At 40.9% G+C, this 22,375-nt stretch overlaps 1 protein-coding gene across 5 annotated transcripts in view; it reads left to right on the top strand.

Annotated features, from left to right (window-relative positions):
- WDR37 (WD repeat domain 37) overlaps positions 1–22,375 on the top strand; it is a 49,342-nt gene that overhangs the window by 15,840 nt on the left and 11,127 nt on the right. For 4 of the 5 annotated variants that reach the window (XM_035129072.2, XM_060280898.1, XM_035129071.2 and 1 more), the window contains exons 6-12: positions 832–915; positions 6,476–6,611; positions 8,568–8,639; positions 9,954–9,998; positions 12,027–12,103; positions 13,079–13,316; positions 14,988–15,129. In XM_035129072.2, the coding sequence (XP_034984963.1) occupies positions 832–915; positions 6,476–6,611; positions 8,568–8,639; positions 9,954–9,998; positions 12,027–12,103; positions 13,079–13,316; positions 14,988–15,129 (794 nt within the window). The remainder of the gene's footprint in view (positions 1–831; positions 916–6,475; positions 6,612–8,567; positions 8,640–9,953; positions 9,999–12,026; positions 12,104–13,078; positions 13,317–14,987; positions 15,130–22,375) is intronic. The other variant, XM_060280899.1, reaches the window with a different exon arrangement.

The following is a 22,375-nucleotide window of genomic DNA, read 5'->3' as shown; positions in this document are numbered from 1 at the left end:
GTATCAAATATAGGATCAAACACTTCACACTTTCCCAGTGTTGATCATCAAATTACATTGGGTTTTGCTTTCTGGCTGGTTTCCTGAACAGCTAGAATCAAGACCATTTTCCCACCTCATGTTTTTTTGCATAAACACAGTTTGGATTTGGTCAGCCTTTCATCTTTCTAGGAAACTCGGAAAACTGTTGCAGTCTAGCGGGGCTTGTAGCTTATACTCCCATCTCCACTGCTGAGTCTATGCTCAATGTTCCCCAAACCATTGCTACTTAGAGAGGTGACCATACCAGGAATTAGAAAAGGACTTTGATTTCAAATTTGTACCCCCCCCCACTTGGGATCGGGTCAGGAATGAGATGAAGAAAGTGTGTGGAGCACTCTTCAGTACAGAATACTTTAGGGTAGTTTTTTTTAAGCTTACTTTTGATCCTGCTTTTTAATGCACGCTTATTAGGCAAATACAGTCAATAGATTAAAAAGTTGGTAATCGATCAGATATAATTTGAATGTGCAAACCTATGAGAAAATGCCAAGATGCTTAAATTTGATAATGAATTGTGTTTAGTGTTCATTTTCAGTTTAATTTTCATTTTCATTTGTCTTTCTACATAGTTCGCAATGTCAGTATGAATGTTGTGGGATGTAAATATCTCCTCCATTTTGCATTAATGTATTATTAATCTATTAAATATGAACAGCAGTTCACTTTCTTAAATAGTCATTAAAATAAAGACATTTACTATTTTGTGTGTGTGTGTGTGTGTGTGTGTGATAAATTGTTTTTCTTTTAAAGAAAGTGCTGAATACTTATCTCTTCTTACTTGCTATGTAGCGCTCAAATTCTTTCCCAGGCAAATCAGGTGGACCTCGCAACTTCAACGTGGGAAGCTGGGAAATATGGGGTGGAGACTCCTGGGTAACTGCTTTGCTTCCCAGTGTGCTAGTATGCATGCCCAGCTAAACAGTAGTGAGCGGTGGAACATGCAGAATGCCATCTTAACCAGTTTTCTTCTATGGATATCATATCTGTCAACTGTGCCCTCTTGGAGGACCTTGTGCCACCCATCCTTAACAATTTCTTGCTTTTGGATACTAATTGATGAGGTCAGAATCTGAAAACCAAAAGCAGCTTTCCCCTCATTACTGTACATTCCTTTGCTACATTTGATGAAGGTGTTGGTACCAGTCTGGATTAATACAGACTGATGAGTTCATCCCAGTTAAAACAAACGAGGCCATTACTTTCTTTATTAAACTGAATAAATTCGGTATAATTCTCCACACTGCTTTTCTTGGTTTTTAGGGGTTTTGTAGCCATTGGGTGGGTGGGGAGCTTATCAAGTGTATTCAGGATTCAGCATATGCCATATTGCAGAGAAGTAAGTTGCAAAAAGACTGGTGTTTATTTTCTTATATGACTACTATAAAGTAGAAGAATGCTGCAGAAAATCTTGGGCTTCTTAGTAAAGGACTAATTCAGGACTGCTGCAGCTGGAAGTAAAATCAAGCAAAGTTCAAAAGCTCACAATAGCTCATATGCAATGTATTAAGCAGCGAGAATAAAATTAATGAATGGAAACTTATAAAAGATATAGTATTTTCCTTGGACATTCCTTTAAGAAGATTTTGCCTTTTAATGATTGGGAAGTTTATTTAAGAAAACGTGTATCCTACTCTTTTTTTGTGATAGCAACACAAAAAACTCATTGACTACAATTGTGTAATCGAGTCCTCACTTCATAAGCCAGGACATGCAGCAGCTTAGTTCATTTGCAAGCACCCCTTCTGCTCCTGCATCATGTGAGTGGGGGGTGGAAAAGCCCAAGAAAGTGCAGTTAACTAGTTCAGTGTTGACTTTTGCATCCTGGCTTGTTTGGAAGCCACAAGCCATAGTTCCCAGTTTGCATGTAATGGGAACTTGCAGTGTTCTGGTTTCCTTCCCTGCCGGTGTGAAGGAAGAAGCAAAGGGGCTGCATGTGTGTATTTTCTGGCTTATTAAGCCATGACTTAATTACATAAACTGGACATTGAGTGAAACTTGTTTCTAGGTAACACTTACATCATAATAGGTTCTTCTTGCACTAACATGCCAAGTGGGAGAATCAGCATTAGATGGTTTCTGTTCTAGGCATTATCTCAACAGTTCATGGGGTTTCTATCCTTTTCTCTGAGTCTAGAAGCAATCTCACCAGCACTGGCAAAAGGGACCTTAAACTCAAATGCCATCTCCAAAACATTGGGGGGGGGATTTTATTTTATTTTATTTCTGCTGAAGGGCCACATAGCCCTCCAAGCAAACACTCTGGGAGCAGCTTGCCAAAAGCAGATGGGGCTAAAGTAAAAAGTAGATGCTTCAACTGATACCTGTGCAGGCAGTTACAGACCCCATAATGCAGTGGAATCCACAGTACAGTGATGGGCAGGAAGATTTAAATCTCATTCTCGGCTCGTTGCCACGATGGGGATAATAGGGGAAAGGCATGCCAGCCAAAGATGCTATGGCACCAGTGGGTCTAGGATGGGTTGGTTCCCCATTTCTTCACAAGCACTGCTGATTGCTACTGAAGATCCCATAAGAGCTGCAGCTGGAACTGCTCTTCACCTAATATTCCACATGTATCATTATTTTATTTTGCTCCCACCGCTATAGATGCCACCTCTGCCATAATCGGGATGGCTCAACCATTCTCTCTCTTGTCCCATCTATCTGCATGAGTATCAAGTCCATTACTAACTGGCAGGCAGCTATAGTACATCCCATGCTACTAAACGGGAAACAACTGACCAACTTGCACTTTGTAGAAGGTGCTCACATGTGCTGTGGCCTTGGGCCAGTTCTGCAGTGCTTGGGAGCTATATGTCCTGCTCCACTGACACCTGGGTGGGGCATACAGCAGCATAAGTAGTAAGAAATGTTTGTAATCAATACGCTGGGTGATCTGGGAGAAGGAAACGGACATCTATGCTTGGAACATGATTGCCTTGCATAACAGACATGGAAACAAATGGGAATACATGGGCTTACTGAGGCTAGAAGCCGTTAGAACAACTGCTGGTGGCACGTACTATTGACTTGAGTAACAGGGTAGGTTTGCAGGAAAGCAAAGGGCAGGATCCTCATGCAAGAAGTATCAGTTGGAGGTAGACCCTACTCATTATACGAGGATCTGCAGTCATCCCAATACCAGGTTTTTCTTTCTTTCTTTTGGTTGTATTTCATTTTAATGGATCGGATTTGAAAATAAATTGCCTTTCTAGCTTAACATACTTTCCATATCAGTAATAGATTTGTAGAATTCTGTAGAGTAGGGCAGGAGGACTCTCCCAACTGAAATAAAGCAGCCAAAAAGGCAGGAAGAAATAATGTAAATGCCCCCCCCCCCAAATAACAAGCTGTGAGGTTATATTTATGCTTGAGCACTTTTGCTTCTTAGAATTCAAAAGCGGTAGAATATTTAGTTTCCTCAGAAGTTTAAAGAACTTAAGAAATCTTCCCATAATTCCTTTCCTTCTGTGAGGTGAGGTGGGTGCAAGAGCCTAGTTGGACTCTTCCCCACTTCTTATTTAACAGTTGAGAGGTATCGGAGTCCTGTTGCTGTAATTCTACTGTTCCACTTCTCATGCGTAACTCCATTTTGTTTGAAGACCTTTATTAAGTTGGACAACTGCATTTTAATACTGCCTTGAAAGCTTTATGATTAATTCCACACTATGGTTCAAGTACTAATCTTTACCTAGTTCTGCAAGAATTAACCTGTTTCCTTTTCAATGCACCCATAGTAATTATTGCTTCTACTTGCTTTGAAACAATTCTGCTCATTAACCACTTAATTATGATTCCATCTAGGTCTCATTTCATTGTTATAAAGATTAATAAAGAGGGGGGAAATGGAGTACTTTCACTACCCATAGCATTGCAGTCCTCTTCTAGTCCTTTTTGTTTTCTTTCCCCCCTGAATTTAATTTAGTATATGGTTAGAACATCTTTTTCTTTTGTTTTTTAATCACTGAATAAGCCTAGGGCCTTATTTGTAATAACAGAATTGGAAATAATTGACAAACCCCCCCGGTTTGCTTACAAGATGGTACATGTTGCATCTAGGATTTTGGCTTAACTAGGCTCTGATTACCAAATACTTTATATAACTACTTCTAATTTTAAGACTGCTTCTGGAGTTCTTAAATCTTTTTAATTAAAAAGTTTAATATAGTAGCCTCCCATCATGCATTTTAATTCTTTTCCTGGCAACACTAAAACTTCCATTTTATACTGTTATGATCTGAAATAGTTCATAAGGCTCATATATACATATATATATATATATATATATACATATATACATAATATATAGTATATATACTTACCTAATGGTAGGTTCCATTGAACTCTGGCTTAGACATGGATAGAACTGGCTGCACTGTAAATTTCCTGTTGGGGGAAACACATGAGTGTAGCAATAAACAATACTCAAAAGGGAGTTCACCTCTTTGAATACACAGTGGTGCCTCGCTAGACGAATTTCATTCGTTCCACGGGTCTTTTCTTATAACGACCCTCCATGGGAAGCAAGTGCCCAAGACCACCACCTCCTCCGGAGTGGGCCACACTCTTGCCTGTCGATTGTGCTCCTGCTCCCAGCTTAATTCTGCACTGCTCAGGCTGTATCCAGTTCTGGGAGCAACATTTTAAGGAGGGCACTGCCCAGAGAAGGAAGAACAGGATGGTGAGAGGTCAGGAAACCCAAGTCCTATGAAATACCTTCTAATTTAAAGCACTGGGTATGTTTCCTCCCGAAAGCTGACATCTTGAGTAGATACTGCTACAGTATTTTATTTTGGAAAACCAAGCCTTCATCACTGCTTCCTATTCCTGCTTTGCAGCAGTTGTAGTTTATTGGTGGGGAATATTAGAAGTATTATTGTAACATAAACCAACCTTTTTAGACATTGGAGATTTCAATCGGCATCATCGTATTTTCATTTAGGCTTTTATCTTCCGCCAGGGGTACTGAACACCCTTATAACTTTTCACAAAATCATTAGTTTTAATGAGCATGGGTGCAGAAGTAGGATCTGTAAGTACATCTCACCATCAAACCCCAGCGTGCTATCCTTTACATCTCCTCTGCCAAAGCCCCTTCATCAGCACCGCATTCCACCCCTAACTCTGCTCGATATAAGTTCCCTTCTCTGTTTGTCACTGAGGACCTTCCAAAGTCCTCTTGCTTGTCAAAGCAGCTGCCCCTCCTCCTGTTGTGTCAGTCACATCCTTGTCCAGGTCTTCTCCGTAACCCATTCCTCTCCTCCTTAACTGCAAACACAAACCGACCTGCACATTTGACACACACCACACTTCTTGAAGCCTGGTCTGTGGTTTTAAATTAACCCCAGGAGAGTTGATGCTGTGCTACGCAGGAGCATTCATTGTACCTTGGGGGCATTGCTTCCTAACCCTAAATTATGGTTCAGCAACTCTTGTGAAATGAGTGGTTGGGGAGCTGCAGGCCATGCTAGGAACCTTTTAAAAGGGTATGACAGAGTCCCTAGGCCTCTGGTCCAAGACATATTTCTGTACTTTTCTTTCTGTCTCTTGTGCCTTCTTCTACCTTTGACCTGAACTCCCAGCATTTACCAAAACCAAGACACGCAATTATGTGTTTTAGCACATAGCTCTTTCATTGATACAAATAGTACCAAAATTCTCTGCCCGCAGGTTGGGGGTGGGTGGGATGGTGAACTATTATTTCCTTTTTTCCTCTTCACTGTTTTTTAATGTAGCAATTGAAATTCAAAAAAGTCCCCCCCCAAAGGCATTTAATCAGAACAGGCAAGCAAGGGGATTCATCTCTAAACATTAGTTGCTTCCCACCCACCCCTAGTTTTCCCTTGTGTTGTCAAATTTCCTTTTTTTGTTTTGTTTCTTGGAAAGAATGTTTCATTAACATGCAAAAGGAACTGGGCTGTGCTTCCAGGTTAATTGTTATTTCCAGTGTACTGTTAAAACTAGCTGATTTATCTATTTATTTTGCCATTTCAAATGGCTCTTAGCTTTAGATCTTTACACAGCTCTTTCCTTCTCCCGCACCTTACCCATTTTTGGCCAGCTGAATTTAAGAAACAGACTTGTATGGCATATACAAAACATAGACGGAAAAAAAGCTAAGTGCTCCTCAGATTATACCGACCTGTTTATCAGGAGAGATGAAAGGAAAATCTGAGAGTTTGCTGCATTATGACCTCCTAAAACGCTTACACTGGGCCAAATTCTGCTGTGGCGCGCACAGTACAGTGTCCTGATTTGACACAGGACAAATTTGGTCCCATTATTTTTTAGGAGAGAACATCCTATAGCTTGTGCATCCATAAAATGTGCTACAGTTAAATGTATTAATGGCTTTTATGTTGTGCATTTGTGAGCGGGATAGTAAACAATTGTACATCTCTTCTTGTCTCATATCTGCTCTTGCTCTCCTTAGATTGTATCTAGTTTCAAAACTACGACATCTAGAGCCATTTGCCAGCTGGTGAAGGAGTATATTGGTCATCGGGATGGGATTTGGGATGTCAGTGTCACGAAAACTCAGCCATTGGTGCTGGGGACAGCATCTGCTGGTAATACTCTTATTTTTTTGTCTCCATTGCTATTTATGAGGGCATACTAAACCAAACATGGCCAATGAATGACCGATGGGGGGCTTCAGATCCTGCCCCATATTTAGACCCTTAGCCCTGCCTATATCAGATGCGAAACAGCATGTTTGTGATTCAAGGTGTTGCCTATTGGATTCTTCAGTCAGTGGCACCAGATCTTCTCCAACCACACATGTGGAGAAACACTCACCACCACCCTAGCTTTGCTCCCCCCCCCAGACTGAAAGAGACCGCTCTCATTACTTTAAACCAGTGTTTCCAAACTTGGGCCTCCAGCTGTTTTTGGTCTATAATTTCCAACATCTATGACCACTGTTCCTGCTAGCTAGGAATGATGGGAGTTGTAGTCCAAAAACAGCTGGAGACCCAAGTTTGGGAAACACTGTTCCAAATCAAAGCATGCTTTCAGACTAGCATTTGACTTGTGTGTTAATCAAATCCTAGATATGGTTTTTATCTCAACAATTTTGTTGCATTTATACTTTCTTGTTTTGCCATTCATCTCTCTTAAGTGTGGTTTTACTGAGAACATTTGCACAGAAAGTAAAGGTAGCTGCTTTGCCCCATTGTAAAAATCTGTATTTTACATTCTGACATCCCACCTTTCTTCCATCATGCAACCCAGGGTAGCAAGCAGTGTCGTTCCCAGGAGGTCTCCCATCTAGGCCCTAACCAGACTCAGACCTGCTTAGCTTCAGCAAGGTGGCCTCAAGTGACTTCAAGTCATACCCATCTTTATTAGGCTAAGCAAAATGCCACGAAAATAGTGTACCTCAGGCCATAAGAGGGAACAGTAGGAAGAGGTAGTGGACATCTAAATGCAGATGCTATGCAAGTGTCAGGTTTCTCTTGTTACATTCTCTTCATTATTTCCCCCCTTTCAGGTTTTTCTTTCACCTGCTTTTCTTTGCCTACCCACTAATGACCCCAAAACCAAACTTTAGAAATATGACCTAATTTCTGTTATCCATTTTAAGACTTAATCTGTGCTTCCATTGCTGAAAGATAATCCTGCTAAGGACACTTCTTGTATTGGGCCTAGTGGTAATCCCATAGAATTATGGGGGCCGCAAATGTGCATATAAGGGCAATATAACTTTTTATCTTTGAAAGAGAGGATAAATGAGGAGTCTGAGATACGCTAGCACCATCTGCTGGACATCAAAGAGAGGGTATGATTCAGAGAAATTGGAGACTTGCACTTTGTCCAGAAAGTGCAGCTAACTTCCTCGCCAAAACCTCCAAATTCACTAAGGCTGCTTCGGACATGAATGCTCATTGCTTGATGACTGCAGAAGTGGGTGGTGGTTCAGGCCTTTCTCATTTGCTTTCTCCCCCCCCCCCCCCAAGTCCCCATGGGGGGGGCGTCCCCTTCCTCTTCCCCATGCCCCCTTTACCATACTTGCATTCTTCTAGTGTCCCAGACATTGGGGAATGAACTTCTACTTGAGTAGGCTTTCTGTGTAATTGGAAACCCTGAGTAGGGTTTTTCATGTGTGAATAAGCCATCATAGGTAGAACAGCACAGGGAAGTTAGGACACTTCAAAATCAGTGTTTTTCTGTGCAACCAATAGGCATTCTGCTGTGAGTATTGAGGCAAGGAGGAATCAAATAATGGGCATGCATGTGTGAATGAGCCTGAACTACAAACTGCCTCCATTCACTGTAGAAGTTTTCTTCCTGCTGAGAGCCACAGGAACAGGACTCCCCTGAAATGCATTTTCTCTGACTTATAACTGTATGTACAACTTCCAACTCCCCTCGTTGTCAAGCTCAAGGTACAGGGGCATACTTTGCTAGCACATGTCTCACTGGTAGCTGTATACTTTGTTACCTGTCATTATAATTCTGCAGGGCCTCCATTGCCTAAATTAAAGCATTTTTCTTTCATTTTCCTTCCTTTTTAATTCTGATAGATCACACTGCTTTGCTTTGGAGCATAGAAACAGGGAAGTGCCTTGTGAAATATGGTGGGCATGCTGGATCAGGTGAGATGAAATCCCTGTTGTTGAACAGGAATGTCAGAAAAATAACTTTATGTATGATGTATTCCTGCAATGACATGTACCACATATTCGTCTTGCGAGTCACCATCAGATCGCAAGATGCATTCGCCTTGCGAGGTACCACTGTATATATGTATGGTTTTAGTATGCAAAAGCCACTGGGTTGAATCCAATTGTTCCCTTCTGCGAACTGAAGGAGTTCTTCAATTTGCAAAAAAGTGTTTTGTATGGCAGAGGCTTCCACTAATTTCTGCCAATTTCCCCATTGCATTCCTTTGTGCCACCTTTCACCATATTCTGTAGGCTTTCTCAACCCCCTCCTCCCCAAGGAGATACTTTTGGGGAGAAGGATGAGGAACATTTCCTTCTCTTTCATAGGTGAAGGTGTCCCTTTGATGAACATAAGTGCACAGTGGGATTCAACCTAGTTTCTTAAGATTGTTTGAGTCAAAGAGAAGTATATTAATAGTCAAAGGAAAAACTTGAAATGCAGTGGTTATAATTTGAACATAAAATACAATGGAGCAAGCAAGAAATAACAATATAAATGTTTGGTTGCTAAATGTGCTTTCAGATTTCAAACTTGATAGTTGTTGTGTAACTGTATTGAAATTCTCACAAAGATCAGATTCATTTTACCCATTACACAGACTGAGATAGTAGAATTCTGAACAGTACCATTTCAGAATGCAAGTGGGAAACGTCAAGTTTCTGAATGCTCCATGTAAAAATGTCACTGCTTGTAGTGAGATAGTGCACTCAATCTATTTCCATTGAAGCACTAACTAAATTGGATATGGGGAGTTCTTTTTTTCTTCTTCATTTTTGCATGGGGGATCATTTCCCCTCTCCTTCCCTGGCAGTGTGAAGCAGAAAAATCTGGAATTGTGCTAACTCAGTTTGCATAGTTTGTAGAATAACTTACTGGATCCCACAAGCACCATTCCTCTTGCTGGAAGACTTTGCTCTGGAATTTTCTACAAGAACATTCTCCCCCCCCCCCAAGTCCTCTTGCTTCTGGGATATCACTAGAATCACCGGAGTTCTATCTTTAAGTTATTCCTCACCCCACAATGACACTAGACACTGATCAAATGGCAAGCATATATTTTAACTCCTAGGTTTGGAAATGACTAAAGTACACCCCAGCCCTCCCACAAACCACTGAGCAGATCTTAAATCACAGTGGAGGTCCAGATGTGCCCCCTGCCCCTAAGTTTAGCTACGTGTACAGTGTGGACTTCCTGTGAATTGGTTGGTCATAATAATTGTGGTGTTGTTTTTCTTAAAAAACAGTAAATTCCATAAAGTTTCATCCGACGGAACAAGTGGCTCTTACAGGTATGTAATTATCTTGGGCTTACAGAATAATATTCACAATACATTCATTCACCACTTGCCTTATACCATGTCGGACTATTCACATCCTAAGAGCAGCCCTGTTGGATAACACTAAAGGCCTATCTGACCCAGCAGCTTGTTCCCAGAATGCTGGGAAGCCCATAAGCAGGGCATGAAGACAATAGGCCTTTCAAGTGCTTGCGATCATATAGGTAGCATATGGCTGTCATGACTATTAGCCATTGATGGCCTGGTCCTCCATGAATTTGTCTAATCCCCTTTAAAGCCATCTAACTTGGTGGCTGTCACCATGTCTCGTTGCAGCGAATCCCACAGTTTAGCTTTGTGCCATGAAGATGTACTGTCTTTCCCGAATCCCCCCTCAATTTCACTTCATCATTTCACCTAACTCATTGTTGTCTACTCTGCATGGAATATGGTTGGCTCTCTGGGTTACAAATAGGAATCTTTCCCCATCCTGTTTGGAGATGCCTGAGATTGAACCTGGGAATAAAAATGTGTGCTCTACCTCTGAGCATCTTCTCCAGAGCATTCTGTTGTCCTGACTCACTTACCTTAACAAGGTTTTACTTCTGTTTTCTTTGGCCATGCTCTATTTAAATATGCCTGTGTATGAGAGATGGGGTGCTTGCACTTTTATCTGTTGACTTAAAGGTAATTAACTTTGGGGTCAAAAAGGAATAGGCTGCAGAATGTTTAAAATTCTGTAATCTGTGTGTATTATAGGCATTTACAGGTCATCCCGCACCCTACCTCCAAAGGAGTGATGCAATTATTTTTTGGCTAAATAGACAACATAAAATTGTTTACAATGCCATTAAGGATGGAGGGAAGGGATGTAGGAAGCTTTCCTGAACTTGCACACACATTTAAACTTGCATTGGAATGCAGCAGCAAGGAAGACTGATACTGAGGAGGGGGTGAATGTTGTTTGTTTATATAAAACTTGTATAGCCTCTTAACTGTAAATAAAACTTCTAAGTGGTTTACAAAAAATCCTCTCAATAAGCGCAAATTATTTATGTGTATGACTAGATGTTAAAGTGTGTGTGTGTGTGTGTGTGTGTGTGTGTGTGTAAATTCAATTCTCTTTGCTTAATTGAACATCATGTAGTCCCCAAATAATGAAACATTTAATTTAGGCTGAATGTTAACTAAGTGGTCAGCAGCAGTATTTGTTCAAAAGTAAGTATTATTCATGCATAAGTAACTTAGGCATTTGAGTCAAAATGGTAAAAATGCAATGACCTTAATACTGATCCTCTTTGGCTTGAAGCAGTGAGAACAAGCTTTCCTTCTCCCACCTCTTACCTGGGTTCCTCAAACACCATTTGACCTTGATGTGCAAACCAGCTAATTATAGTTTGAGCAAGCCAGTTTTGTAAACTAGGATCAAACTATCGTTTGAAACTTCAGTTTGGAGAGATTGCTTAAAACTATTTGCCTGTTCATACATTATGGGACACGGGTGGCGCAGTGGGTTAAACCACAGAGCCTAGGGCTTGCTGATCAGAAGGTCGGCGGTTTGAATACCCACAACGGGGTGAGCTCCCGTTGCTCGGTCCCAGCTCCTGCCAACCTAGGAGTTCGAAAGCACGTCAAAGTGCAAGTAGATAAATAGGTACCGCTCTGGCGGGAAGGTAAACGGTGTTTCCGTGTGCTGCTCTGGTTCGCCAGAAGCGGCTTTGTCATGCGGGCCACATGACCAGGAAGCTGTATGCCGGCTCCCTCGGCCCATAACGCGAGATGAGCACCGCAACCCCAGAGTCGGTCATGACTGGACCTAATGGTCAGGGGTCCCTTTACCTTTACATTATGGTAAACCGTTATTTGCGGAAACAAAGAGGTTTTGCATCAAGGACTGCAGAAAAGGAAAGGGAAATGATGGGACAGGAAGCACTCCTAACTCCCAACTTGTTCCAAATCCTCTGTACCATGGTAGAGGATCGGGTGTGTGACATCTGAATTATCTACTATATTCCCATATTCTTTCAACTTTTTCTGCAGCTTCAGGAGATCAGACAGCTCATATCTGGAGGTATATGGTGCAGTTGCCCACACCACAGCCTACCGCAGACTGTAATGTAAGTGATTTAACTCCAATTGATGCTGGCTATTGAAGAAAAGTTCTATGCTGCATTTTAAAACTTTGCAATAGTATATTAACCTATTTGAGAATATGCACCTTTTAAAACAATTTGTGATTACCCCCCCCCCCCTTAGCATTTTTTTGATTACATTTTTCATTGCTGCTACATGTTTTTGGCGCACCATCGTCTAGGTGGACAGTGTCATAAAGTCCTTCAGCCTCTTCCCGCAGCTCTGCTTAGGTGGCTGTTACTGATAGCTTCAGTGGAAGCTAGTTGGTATGTTATCTCTGCCATTAGAAACTCAGCATTAACAGCACTAGCAGGCACTGTTGATAATGCTCCCTTAGCATTCACAGCCACTCTATAGTTCATCCACCAGCTATGTCGCTTGCAGTCAGTTTCTATTGCAACAGAGTAGGACATGCCCATCATGACTGTATGGAAACACTGTTTAATCAAGATTTGCACAAGATCTTTAAGGGAAATGTATTAGCATCGGGAGGGCCACAGCTTCCTCATACCTGCTTCAGAACACTTTTTTTTTTTAAAAAAAAACACCCTACTGCTGATGTGCAAATTTATCTCAAAAGGCCCAAGACAAATTTACAGTATGAAAATAAAATCTCAAGAGAGAATATTTTCATTTATTTATGTGGGAGTAAATAGCACTCAGCATTAAACTTTACTTCCTATATCCCATGTCTTATTCAAGTATCTTCTCCTTCTTTGTTGCTGAGACTATGCCAATGGGGACACTCTCAACAGCTCGGCTGTCCTTTGCCTCATGGAATCTGACTCACTAGCTCTCTCCCAGATTACCTGATTTGGGCATTATAGTGCACAGTGGGAAACCCAATAGCAGAAACCCTTGTGTTTGTTTGTGATAGGTTAATCCCGCATTAAGGATTATGTAAGCCACATTCAATTTAGGCAGTTTTAATACATGTTAAATGTTTTCAAAATTAACAGCAAATGTCTGGAGAAGATGAAGTTGAGTTCTCTGATAAAGATGAACCTGAAGGAGATGGAGATGGTTCTAGTGATTGTCCCACCATCCGGGCTCCTTCAACTTTCCTAAAAAGCCACCAAGGTGTAGTCATAGCAGCTGATTGGCTAGTTGGAGGGAAGCAAGCTGTGACAGCTTCATGGGATAGAACAGCAAACCTGTATGATGTGGAGACATCTGAACTTGTGCACTCTCTGACAGGTACCTCTTTGTGTGGAAGTTTTCATTTTTGTCCGTTTGCTTCATAGGCTGATTGTGGGTTCTAGGCTGCCACTGTTAACGTGGCGCTTAGAAATTAAAACTTCTTGGCAAGGAAGAGTAACTCCCATTGTTTATTATGAATGTGAGATTCCTCTCTACTCTGTGTTGCCCTGTTTCTTTTTTGAACTTCCGTGTTTCTCTCCTCCCAAAGGGTCAGTGTGTAATCTGAAAACAGACTCCCAAGGGGGGTGGAGAGTAGACTATATTTCTAGCACTTTAGCTGTTTACAAAGGGGTTCCTTTTCTGTCGTGATCGGGCAGTTTAGTTGCTTTTAATAACAGATATGTATTCATACATATGTAGATCTTTGTCACAAAACATGGGCCAAGATGGCTATTCTGTTTATGTAGCTTTCTCCTATAGCTATTTTCCACCTGCTGAACTAGCCACAGAAGCTTAATATATCATGGATTGTCATCAGATGTGCAATCAAAGCCTTCAATTAGCTAGACATAAGAAATGAAACATGTGTAATGTGTTTATGATTATTGGGCCAGTTTCTGCCCAGTGAAGAGTTTTGTGGAATTTGGTTCAGTTTTAATTAAGAGGTTCTTTCCTACATATGGTCATATTACCAAATTACCTAGGTGGTTTCCCCCCACCACTTTCACCCTATAGAGCAGTGACATCTAGATTGTTTTTCCTAAACTATTTTGTGTCTGTAGGCACTGGGCATGGTAGAGCTTGTGTGCAGCTGCTCTGTCACCAGTGGCAAGCTATAATGTGGCAGTTGTGTGTTAATTAGTAGGAGATTAAACTGCAGTGTGTACCTAAAGTAGAGGGATGAAGTAGATCAGTGTTTCTCAACCAGTGTGCCTCCAGATGTTTTGGGACTACAACTCCCATCATCCCTAGCTAGCAAGACCAGTGGTCAGGAATGATGGGAGTTGTAGTCCCAAAACATCTGGAGGCACACTGGTTGAGAAACACTGAGCTAGATGATTTGTGGCTCCTAGCAGCCCTGTGATTTTGCAGTTCTAAGCATAGGCCTTAAATTTTATATTCAGTCAATGTAAACAGCTGCTGCAAGTCAGTTTTGACAACAATTTGTCTAAGCCGCAAAGAACTCAACGTGCAAAGAGCAGACTAACTTCTCTGACATTTCTGGTCACAGCTTTCCAACAAAGTGGGCAAGTCAGGCACTACTTTAGATACAGAATTTTCTAGTGCATCTGCCTCAAACATGAACCCTGCATTTTTAAAGAAGGCACACCAAGATAGTTTAGCAGGTTGTTGGCCAGGTGATATTTCCCCATTCAGAGTACCTTCCTTGCCCTTCTTATATTTGCATGGTTAATCAAGGAGTCAGACTGTCTATTTTTGTTTTAGTGCTTAGCAGATCTTTGTAGAGTAAACTCTATTCAGTATTGCCGAGAAATCGTAAAATGTTGAATCTATATGCTCTTAAATGCATTCCTTAAGATGAAATGAGGAGTCTAATCTATGTTAGTGATGATGGCCCAGGAATCTGGGGTAGGTAGTAAAATTCGAAGCCACCTTTTTGCCACCAAAGCATAAGAATTGTGTGTCTGATGTTTTTCCTCCCCAGTGTTTGTGGAATTGAAAGGTCTTGCATTCTCAGTGCCTTAATATTTTCATCTGTGGTTGTAGGACATGACCAAGAACTTACACATTGTTGCACGCATCCCACCCAGCGTCTTGTGGTGACCTCATCACGAGACACGACTTTCCGTCTGTGGGATTTCAGAGACCCTTCTATCCATTCTGTGAATGTCTTTCAGGGCCATACAGAGTAAGTGACAGCAGTTTCTTAAAGTTTTTAAGTGGGAGGCTGGTTGCGTTGGGTTACTTGTACAAGATACTTACTTTTTTATAATTATTTTTATAATTTTTTCGAATTACTACAAGTCAAACCAAATTACTTTAATGCAGTTTCTTAAAATCAGGTTACCCCCTCCTGTTGCAAACATATGTCCATCATTTCCTCCCATAGCTGCATCATTTCTTATTCAGTATCCAGTTGTCATCCTTCACTTGCTGTTAAGCCATTCGTCCAGCTGGCCACTTTTTCCTCCTTACAAACAGCACCTCTGTTACGTCTTATAAATATAAAATCCAGTTCATGTGTGTAGTCCTTCATATATATTTTTGTTCCGGACCTGGTGTGCTGAGAGAGTTACTATCTTCCATTGTTCAGTTCTTTGCAGTGTTTATCTGGATGAACTTGTACCAAATACTTTCAGACCTCTTCAGTTTTTAACATTAATCATTTGAGATGTTCTCTTATCAAAACTCTTTTCTCCCACCCCAATTAAAACTTTGTTAGTGCCAAGGAAAATTAAGATAAGATACCCATCTTCTTATTGCAGAGAATGAGACTTCAAGAGGCTGCATTAAAATACTGTAGCTATGCTGCATTATGGAAAAGGGTAGCACCATTAGACAATGGGCTGGTTTTCTAGCAGCAGCCCCCATCGCACCTTGAAGGCTGTTGGAAAAGTCCTGCCAACCCAGGACTGGTGTGAGGAACCTGTGACCATCCCCCTTGGGGGATGTTGGAGCAGCCCTGTTCTTCTAGCGCAGAGCTTGGGAACTTGTGGCTCTTCAGATGTTGTTGGACTGTGGCTCTTAATAGTTTCTGCCAGCATGGCCTGTGGTCATGGACAATGGCAATTGCAGATGAACAACATCTAGAGGTCCACAGGTTTCCCATTCCGGTCCTAGGGCCTGTCCAGTGTTATAGCAGGAGGATTTAACAGAAGGTTTAGTAGAGACTAGGGATGCTGATATGCAGTTGATCTTGTTTCAAGTATTTATATTCTGCTTTTCAAAATACAGTATATAAAACATCAAAATAGGATTCTGCTCAATATACTCCCTCTCACTCAATCCCAGACCTGTGCGGTGGTAGGGATTTCTGGACTCATTTAAAGGTCAAATGGTGTTTTCCTAGGTCAGCTGGCATAATCTGCTGATGAGTGCTTATCCTGGATTTTGGAAGTCCCTGAGATAGAGGCAATGGGGACAGAACTACAATGAGTCTACTCAATTTCTGAGGGATAGTGTGGCAATCTTAATGTTGCAGTGTGTGCTGCGACTTGGGTCCAGGTTACCATGTAGCAAGTAGTCATAAGCACGTTATATATATATAATCTCATAATGATCCTCTGCAGATAAAAAAGGAAAGTGTTGAAACTGCTCAAATTTCAGCTGGAAGATATTATCAAAACAAGGAGCACATGGTATGCAAAAGCCTTGCAATAATTATTCACAGTAGCAGCAACAAAGGATTGAGGTTAAATGTCAGGTGAGTTGCCAAGGCTCACTTACAATGGGACAGTTGGCAGGAAGAGTAGAAGTAAAGGCAGTAGAATCACATGCCCTGCAGTGTTCTTCAAAGTCCATGAAGGAGGTAACATTCAGAAGCATAAACCTTAGAAGTGTGGGATCCACCCATTGACTCCCAGCATGCCACAGGTCAGCACGAGCAATTGACTAATCTTATGTCCTGCTTTTCCTTTAGAGAATTCAGATGAGCTTGCCTGGGTCTCCCACTGGTCTTCTATACAGGCACTGTACAAGTTGTAGCAAGAATATTACTTTGTGCAGGCTGCCTTAAAGAACTGGTGCTGAAAGATCTACAGTAATTACCTTTTTGATTTTAGGCTCAATTCAAAGGGCTGTTTTTGACCCTACACAGCTTAGATCATGTGGGAATTAAACTCTAGTTTCCATTTAGAGAGTACAGTGGTGCCTCGCTAGACGAATGCCCTGTAAGACAAATTTTTCGCTTAATGAAGAGATTTTTCGAGCAGAGGTTGCCTCGCAAGACAAATTCGTTTTGTGAAAAATTCGTCTAGCAAATCGCGGTTTCCCATAGGAATGCATTGAAATTCAATTAATGTGTTCCTATGGGGGAAAAAATTAATTCAATGCATTCCTATAGTATTCGCTAGACGATTTTATTGCAAAACGAATTGACTCACAGAATGAATTAAATTCGTCTAGCGAGGCACCACTGTATGCGGAAGACAGCCCTGGGTTGTTTGACCCTTTAACTAGTTCTATTTTTCTCTCCCATAAAAACTACACTCTCTTTTAAAGTGTGCTTGCAGTTGCAGGTTAAATACACAGTGCAGGTGGATGTTTCTTAAGTTGCTCTGACTGTTAAGACTGTTTTCCTAACTGCCATAACTGTACCAGCTGCCATAGCTGCCACAGAGTGTATGACAGCTCTTGCAATTAACCCTTTTAATGAGCATTTTGGATGCTAACATCCCACAAATCATGCCTATCGGAAGGAAGCTTCCTTCTGTATATACCCACCACAGACATCTTAAGATTGTCCAGATAAATTGTCTCTGCAGTCCAAACTGTGGTTTTTGGCCATATGAGCAGGAGCCTTCTTGGTGGTGGTGCCCAAAATACCTTCTCAGGAAGTTTCACCAACTCCTCTGCCTTAATGACCTTCAAGTGACAGGTGGACACCTTGTTTCAATAAGCTTTTAGCTGAACTGGGTTATGCTCTAGAGCAGGCATCCCCAAACTTTGGCCCTCCAGATGTTTTGGAGTACAATTCCCATCTTCCCTGACCACAGGTCCTGTTAGCTAGGGATAATGTAGGTCAAAACATCTGGAGGGCCGCAGTTTGGGGATGTCTGCTCTAGAGTCCTATATCCCTGTTAATTGTTTTTATTTTGTACGTGATATATAATTGCATGTTCCTGTAAACTGTCAACCTTGCTGTAGAATAGCATTTAAGCTTACTTAATAATAAAAAATAGTTTAGGAATGAGGTGTGTCAACATTTCTAGGCACCTAGGATTTTTTTCAGCTGTAGTTTTTAGTGCTGCTTAAATTAAAAAGCTGCTTTGTTAGCACTGTAATTAGCTCTGTAATTACCTTTCGGACAAATTGAATTCCATAATGGCAACTTTTGACACCAAGAAATAGAGGGGAACGCATTAAAAAACAACCCCTTTCTCTCGTAATTTTCTGTCTATTACCAGTCTATTAGCATCCCACAAGTGTGCTTGAATTTCCTAGCAGGTCTAGCCATAAGTAAGGAGCACTGCAGATCTCCATATGCATAATTTATATTTTTTTCTTTAGTTAGCCACATCATCTGGCCAATGTGGATTTTTGCTTGTAGTGAGGGAGGCATCCACTGAGGGTTTTCTGTGCAGTTAGCCTTGCTCAGTGCCGAACATCCAACCCACAAGTTAGTTGTACAGTGGTTATCTGTAAAGTGGAGTTTGGGATAGTGAAAACATAGCATTGGCCCTTATTTGGAAGGGCCGTCTGGGGTCAATTTGCTGTTTGACACTTTGGCAAGGGTCACCATGAGTATTGGGAAGGAGGATCATATCCTTGGTGTCAATGAAATGTCCCTGGTGCTCTGAGGTAGCTGGGGATCTTGGGCATCAAACCATTATTTAGTACACTATAGACAATGTTGTTGATTGAGACCAGCATGTGGTCCCGGAAGACTCCTTAACAGAACCTGCAGAGAGTTGTCCTCTTTGCCTTGATTCTTCAGACCCAGTCTATCTTTGGTGAAGTTCTAGGGAGCATGGACTTGATCTTTAATCAGAAGACCATTGAAGACCTAGTCTCTTCACCTGAAAGAACCAACAGTGGTTAGGGCATTTTCCTGAACTTGTGACAAGGTTTCTAAAGTTCTGTTTCATTGTAAACGTATTGATAGTTTTCCAGTTTTTGTGGCTTCTAAGGGGAATTACTGTGTAAAACAGGCTTCCTCAACCTTGGTCCTCCAGATGTTTTTGGCCTACAACTCCCATGATCCCTAGCTAGCAGGACCAATGGTCAGGGAAGATGGGAATTGTAGTCTCAAAACATCTGGAGGGCCAAGGTTGAGGAAGCCTGGTGTAAAACATAACCAAGAATACTCAATAAAAAAGGTGTTAGTATGTTAAGAGGTACGGTACTTGTAAAGCAGATCTTAAGAATTTGGATTGCACCAATTCTAATGGAGCACAGTTGGCAAAGGGGCCTAATTGGGCACCATATAACAGTTGTGCAATCAAGTTGGCCTCAAACAACTTGAGGGCTGCTGGTATGTAATGTCCACCTTTGGACCTAAGGTACCTAAGAATGGCATTAGCACTTCTCTGAGCATTCCCTGCAATGTAGTTGCCATGGGTTTTTCTACTTCCCAATGAGTGAAGGGCTATATCCAGGTATTTAAAGCAGGTGACCTGCTCGATCTTATGCCCATCAATGTACCATACACGTGATTTGGGCCTCTTGGCAAAGACCATGCTTTTGGTTTTTTGGTAGTTGAGATCCAATTGGCTCTCTTTACAATATGCAGTGAGTGTTTTCATGACTCTTTTAAGGCCAATCAGTGCTCTAGAGAGGATTGCAGCGTCGTCTGCGTAAAGCAGCACCGAAATATGATTTCCTGCAAGTTTTGGAGGATGGAAATTTATATTGCGGAGATAAGGGATCATATCATTTATATAATAATTGAACAAGGATGGGGCCAGTATGCATCCTTGTTTAACTCCCTTCTCGGTTTCTATTGCATTAGATAAGTGGCCCTGGGAGGTACAATGCACTTTTAATGAGGTCCCTTCATGTAACATGCGTATTAGGTATAGCAGACGTCTATCTAGTGTGGAGGTCTCCAGTTTTTCCCTGTTCTGAAATCAGTGGCGGCCACATAAAGAGAAGCAGCTTTACAAGATGAGTACTTCTCTATTAGATGTTGGAGAACTAAACATTGGTTGATGGTCGAACGACCTTCTCAGAGTCCTACTTGCTCATCTGCAAGAATGTTTTCTTGTTGTAGCCAGTCTTTGAATTTCCACTGCAAGTGTCTTGCATACAATTTGCTTATTATGTTGAGGAGACTGATTGGTCTATAGTTGGTAGGATCATCTTTTTTGCCTTTTTTATATATTGGGACAATGATTGATAGTCCCCAGTCTTCAGGAACATATCCATAGGTGTCTATGCCAGTGAAAAGTGAGGCTAAGATTTTGGCTCAAATGTCCAAAATATTTTTAATGGCCTCTGCAGGAATTAAACCTGCACCTGGGGCTTTCACCTGTTTCAGTTGGGTTACCAGACTCTCGATCTCTGACATTGTGCATACATATTTTCTGTTGTAAAAAAGCAGATAAGACAAAACATGTTTGGTACGTTAAAAAAAAATAACCTAAGTGATCTGTGGCACCCTTAGGTGCTTTCATCCAGTTTCTTCTATGAAATCGTGCAGTTTTCTTTGTTCTGAAAGATAGGGCTGGCAAGTTTGCTGCCCCAGACAAGTGGGGAACTGCCAAATTTTAAGTTTTTTATAATGGTAGTCCATTTTTACAGATAAGAGCTATGCTTCTACAGCTGTTGTTAAAAATTAGTTAACCAATTTGGGGGTGTTGAATAATCTGGATGTGTTCCAGCAGATGGTGCCTTAATTCTGTTTTTAAACCTGAAAAATACTATCTTTAACATTTCAGGCATATGCAGTTTCTATAAAGAATGGCAAGCTTAACTATGTAGACTATAAAATAAAGCAGTTTGTGTTTTAGGTTTTTTTTAAAGCTACATGGGTTTTTTCAGTAGGATTTTGCGGCTGCCTTAGCTTAAATTTGTGTGTTCTAGAAAAACATATTTTTTTCTCTAGATAAGAAAGATCACCATGAGGATTAAGTGCAGGTAGAAAATGTTTGCTTCTGTGGCTTGGTGACACTTGATGTAAGAAAGTAATGGTTGCAAACTTCCACATCATATTGGTATATGTAGTACTTCAGAATTAAAATATAAAACAAGGCTTGACATGGCAGGTTTTTCAGCACTGGATAACAAGAGGGTGTTTGCAAGGGAGAGACTAAGGCTAAGAAAATTCAGCTGTGTTTATTTTAGTTAGAAAAGAAAGGTACCAAGATGATATTTTGTTTTTGTTTTTTTTAAAAAAATCTTACTAATACATGTTTACTAAGAAAGAACTTAAATTGGAATCAGAACTAGTGTTGCAATCCTAAACATTTCTAATCAGAAGTAAGTCCTATTAAATTCAGTGGGGCTTTTTTCCAGTTAAGTGTGGTTATGATTGCAGGCTTAGTTGCTTTGAAAAGGGAAATTCATACATAAGCTTCTGCAAACATTTTAACATTAGCTTGTAGGCCAGGAAGCTTGTACACTATAGAGAAATAGAAGATTGATGCCCTGATCTTGGGTATATGGATATAATCACTTGGTCTCACTGAATACTCTTAATACATAAGTGCATGTGTACTCAAGACTGAATTATTGTTTGAAAGCAGTGACCTCCCCACAAAATGCGAGTTCCTGATCTGTATCTGTGGGGTGAAAAACATATGTATTTTAAGACTTTTCTGTGTTAGGAGTAGTTAGGGAAGAAAGGTGTTTTCCCTTAATGACACATTCATGTCATAGCTGCCAAGTTATCCCTTTTTTTTAAGGGATTTTCCCTTATGCTGAATAGGCTTCCTCGCGAGAAAAGGGAAAACTTGGCAGCTATGATTCATGTTTCAGTTTATCCTGATCTGTATGGTATAGTAGCGTTGTAAGTGGAATCCTAATGAGACTTTGGGAGCCTTGGCATTTCTTAGATTCTTGGAAAGTAAACCCTGTAGCTTACATTTATGCGGAGGTAGATATTCAACATTTAAATCCCATTTCTCCCTCTCTATCTATGCATATAACAACAGCAAGACTTTGCATGTGCTTTGACACATGTACACATGTATTGACCTAACTGGCCACAGAAGGATCTGGAGTGGTGGGTGGCCAGGGCAGTGGTCCACATCTCTTCCCACCCAGTCTGACTTCACTTCCATGGAATAGGGTGGCAGTAGGCCTCGTGCTATTGGTTCTCTACAGATGCTGTGTCAGATATAGGACTAATAATAATGATAATAATAATAATAAATTTTTATTTATACCCCACCCTCCCCAGTCAAAACCGGGCTCAGGGCGGCTAACACCAATAAAATTACAATAAGACATAAAAGAAAAGAAAACAATTAAAATACAGATTAAAATACAATATT

This window comes from Zootoca vivipara, chromosome 12, assembly GCF_963506605.1.
Source record: "Zootoca vivipara chromosome 12, rZooViv1.1, whole genome shotgun sequence".
Taxonomy (NCBI): Eukaryota; Metazoa; Chordata; class Lepidosauria; order Squamata; family Lacertidae; genus Zootoca; species Zootoca vivipara.
Note: the sequence above shows the minus strand (reverse complement) of the source record. Positions and strands in the feature narration are given on the sequence as shown.